Source organism: Tupaia chinensis, unplaced genomic scaffold (genome assembly GCF_000334495.1).
Source record: "Tupaia chinensis unplaced genomic scaffold, TupChi_1.0 Scaffold000542_1, whole genome shotgun sequence".
NCBI lineage: Eukaryota > Metazoa > Chordata > Mammalia > Scandentia > Tupaiidae > Tupaia > Tupaia belangeri.
The window spans coordinates 4,067,588-4,072,211 of record NW_006160055.1 but is presented as its reverse complement, the minus strand read 5'-3'; the positions used below and the strand labels follow the sequence as shown (position 1 = coordinate 4,072,211).

At 38.7% G+C, this 4,624-nt stretch overlaps 1 protein-coding gene across 2 annotated transcripts in view; it reads right to left on the bottom strand.

Annotated features, from left to right (window-relative positions):
- Window positions 1-1,649: 1,649 nt before the first annotated feature.
- Window positions 1,650-4,624, bottom strand: part of ABCA12 (ATP binding cassette subfamily A member 12) — a 217,443-nt gene continuing 214,468 nt past the window's right edge. For both annotated transcript variants that reach the window (XM_006157460.1, XM_006157461.1), the window contains exons 52-53: window positions 3,778-3,915; window positions 1,650-1,828 (exon numbers count right to left, since the gene is read on the bottom strand). In XM_006157460.1, coding sequence (XP_006157522.1) covers window positions 1,721-1,828; window positions 3,778-3,915 — 246 coding nt within the window. In that variant the 3' untranslated portion in view covers window positions 1,650-1,720. The remainder of the gene's footprint in view (window positions 1,829-3,777; window positions 3,916-4,624) is intronic.

The window sequence follows — 4,624 nt, the reverse complement described above, 5'->3', positions numbered from 1 at the left end:
GTAAGAAATCACCTCTCAGGGGGCATGGCCAAGCCACAATCCCATCTTCCCCCATTTTCCTCTCAGATTTTGGGCATGCATGCACACATGCCCAGCGTGAGTTTCAAGCCACTGGGTCATCTATGCCCTCCAAAAAGTATATCTATACATTTTTTAAATACAACGGAAACGTTTCCTATCCCACAAAACATTGTGTTGGCACCTGCTAAGACATATATTGCGAGTCTGGATATATTACAAATGATGATGCACACTGACAGAGAAGTAGGAGGTACCACAAAGTACATTATTAGAACAGGGGTTCTGAATTTAAAGTGAAAAGGAGGGCAGTGAAGTATCTCCGAGAAAGTGTAACATTTCTGGAGGTTGTTAGCCAGGCACAAAGAGTGGAGAAAGAGCCCCTGTAAATTCTGGAGCTGGGAAACAGTTTGGAGCACTGGAAAAACTGAAAAGAGACCAGCACGTCTACAGCCTAAAGAGCAATGGGAGAAAGATGAGAATGGGAGAGTTAAGCAGAGGCCAGACTATATGGGAATTTGTAGGTCACATGACTCTTGCTTCTGGGTTTCTAACCCTTTCCAAACAAAATGAAATGACATCATACCTTTTTTTCTAAACTTTGATTTATTGATTTTTTTTTTGACACAGACAATTATGCCAAAGCCAGCAAACTCATATAGGCACACACACACACACACACACACACACACACACACATACATACACACACGGATGCAAATGGTGCATAAAGCACCTTCCCCGAGGGCCTCATAATTTGGCATTATTAAGTCTATCGTATAGCCATATACACGATTCTGGGTCAGCCAGGTAATTAGCTGAAAATTACCTTCATATTCATTTTCCCTCCACAGGAATGTTTCCTGAGGAGAAACCGAGAATATAATGGTTTCTGTAAGAGTTTTTTTTTTTTTTTTTTTAATGTTGCCTGCCAGCAGCATATGAATTCTCTATAAATTTCAGAATTTGTCTCTTCCCACCTGACATACCCAAGATGCCCTGAAAAGCAAGTAGCTTCTTGCTTGCCCTGTACCTTGCTATTGGCAAGGCACGGTGGGAATGAATCTAAGTTCTGTTCACCACCAGGGTAAACTGACCTCTCTATTGCATTCTTGTGGAAAGGCATTTTTTGGGGGGTATGTCCCCATGTAGTCACATGGGAATGACATACACATCCCTTGTAGACATTGTGTCCACTGCTTACTGCTAAGGTTAATCCAGCCCTTAGCATTTAATATACCACAGTAGATATATGAAGTCATGATGTTGTTCATTCTGTTATTTTCTGGAAGTCAATGATTTTGTTTCCTCGTTCAACCTTACCTACCCCGAACCACCTTACTCTTCTCCGCTTTTACTCTTCAACTACTAATATCCATGCCTTTTAAACTGTCTTTTTATTGAAAGTAATAAATTAAGACATTCATCTTGAGGTGGTTTCACCTTTGCATAAGAATCACAAGCATATACATTAGCATGCTCACAGTGTTGTGATTACAGGAACTCATTCCGGGAGCAACATCCACTGCCCTTAGGAAGAAAACTTTCCGTTTATAATTACTTGTTAGTCTTACATGATTTGAACATTCCATACAGTATAATACTTTAAAATGAAGCTATTTTGAGGGAGTGGTATCTTCTGTGGCTCTTCCTCAAAATGGAGCCATTGGCCATTTGCTGAGTGTTGAGTTTTCTGGAGGTGCTAAGACTCTATCCGGTCATCCTGTGAGTCAACACTTATGGTGGAACTCTGGCTACTGGTATCAGCAGTTTCATAGGACTTTTGGTCTTTGGCAAAGTTGATGAAAACCTGAGTTTTCAGGAGAAATAAAGTCATTAGTTCCTGGTAAGCCAAAGGAGGAAATAAAGTTAATTCATACATGTACACACGCGCGAACACACACACACACACACACACACAGATTCCACTGACACACACGCATAATGGAAGAACAATTAAGTATTAATGTTTTATGGGAATACACTCACACATGTGTATATATACACATTCTCACTAGGATCCCTGTAGATACTCAAATTCAACTGGAGTTTGAACATGATATCTATATCAATGGCTATGTTTATCACTACGATTATACACGTATTTTTAATTATAATCTAAAGCTACAATTGAATGTCTGTAACTACCTATCTGTAGTCATAGGATATATATCAGTATCTCTTTAAATATAAACAAGAGGCCTGGTTCCAAGCCCTTATTAAATTCTTGTATAGAAAAGTTGAGAGAAATATCACTACTTTTAATAGTTAATACGCTAAAATAAAATTTGTATAAAAAGCCTACATTGACACCTTGTTCAGCAAGCCAATTATTTAACAGGCAGGTCTTTTAACTTTGTTTAAAATCATTATATCTATTATTCATAGATATACCTCAAAATAATTTATTAAGAGGGTTTTGTTTTGTTTTGTTTTTTGCCAGGCACAGTGTTGATAGTTGGTCCCTGGTCAAAAGCTATCTCTTTTGTGTTGGTAAAGTCATGATTGTCTAAAGTACCCATTAAAATGCCAGAATCCCTATAAAATAAAAACATTGTCCATAAAATGCAGCACCAAACATTGGCTCAGAGGCTGGTAAGGCCTTACTTTCAGACCTATTCGAATGATCGATGCAATTGAACATTCTGTACATGATGTCTGAGTGGTGCAAAGTCAAGACGGTGTCAAGGTGATGAAGAATGACCTGTGAAGCCTCTAGTTACTGAATGTAAATGTAATTAAGACAGATGAGGGACCAGCAGATGGTGTAATGGTTACATTGCTGGATTCCCATGTACTTGACCACAGTTCGAGTCCCAGACCCAGCAGCTTAAACCTCACACCAGGCACGTGTGCTTGTATGCCCAAGATCCTGAGAGGAGAATGGAGAAGAAGGGATTGTAGCATGGCCATCCCTGCCTTGGAGGGGTGATTTCTCACTTTCTGTCTCTCTGGCAAGCACACATGCCCTGTATCAAAAATCTCTCTCTCTAAAAAAAAAAAAAGAGAAATGATATAAATGAAAGGTATGCCTTTACCACTTTATTTGCTTGAATTTAGCAGATCTAAAGGTCTGGCGCCAAATTCTCATACTAATCCGGGAAGCTACTCAATACATAAATTTTTAAAAGAAATCTACCAAAGAGAAAATAGGGAAAGCTTAACAGCTGTTTGTTTTGTAGGTTAAAAAATATTTTGTGTGCAATATTTTGTGACTTTCTGTGTACATATAACCTTGTAGATATGGATGTCTTTTTTTTTTTGGAGAGGTTTTCACTATAGGGTGCGTGCGCTCACCAGACAGGCAGAGAAAGACATAGAAATAGAAAGCGAGAAATCACCCCCCAGGGGGGATGGTCATGCCGCAATCCCTTCTCCTCCATTCTCCTCTCGGGATCTTGGGCATGCACACACACGTGCCCTGCGTGAGTTTTAAGCCACCAGGTCCGGGAAACAAACCGCAGTCAACTATGTGGGAGTCCAGCAACATAGCCATTACGCTAACTGCTGGTTTCCTAGATATGGATGTCTTGTAGAATGGAAAAATCTTTTTATGCCTTTTTAATTTTTTTTATGTTGTTGTTCTTTAATATCCCAAAATGCAGTCAGAAAAAAATTAGGTGCTTTGCTAAGTTTTCAGGTGCAAGATTAGGTATTGCTTCAATTAAAAACAAATTGAATGCCATTAAAAAGAAATAACCAGAGTGCATAATAATTAATACGTGATACTGTGCACATGCATCATGGTATACATCTTACCTCTTCCAGCGTGGTCTGACTCACTAAGAAATTCGTGATATTTAAAGCAGTCTTGTTGGTTTCCAACAGATCAAAAATGTTTGCTACTCCTCCTGCTGTGACTGGGACATGATACTCTAGCATGCTAAGGTGCTGGTCCTATGAGAATCAAAGGAAAAAAATTATTTTGGAAAATCAGATAATATTGACTTGTCTAGACATAACTTTACCAGGATCCAAGGGAAATACTGAAAGTCATCCCACTGAAAATGATGCTACAGTGTAAATAATGGCTATGTTATAAAACCAACAGCTTGCAAAGATGAAAAGTTTTATGAATGTCAAAGAGAAAATGAAAAGTTAGTGGAAATTCCAAAGTATTATACATTTATGTGTACTTATAAAGTCACTGTAATCTTGCCTAGGAAAAAAAGTTGCATGGAATGCTATTTAACATGTTAGATTATGCTCAGCTCATATAAACTTTCTCACAGATTAACTTTAGAAATTTTGGTTTGGGGACAGGAGATGGCATAGTGGTTATGTCGCTGGATTCCCATGTAGTTGACTGCAGTTTGAATCCAGACCCAGTGGCTTAAAACTCAGGCCAGGTGCATCTATGTGTGTGCTCAAAATCCTGAGAGGTGACTGGAGGAGAAGGGATTTCAGCGTGGCCATCCTTCCCGAGGGTGATTTCTCCTGTTCTATCTCTCTGTCTCTCTGGCAAGCACACATTCCCTATAGCAAAAAATTTCTCAAAGTTTTTTGTTTTTGTTTTGTTTTATTTTAGAATTGCTGTAAAATGCTAGAAATTAGCTGTTCAATTTATATTGGCTAAAAATGTTAGACTTCAGAAGCATCGTGTAGG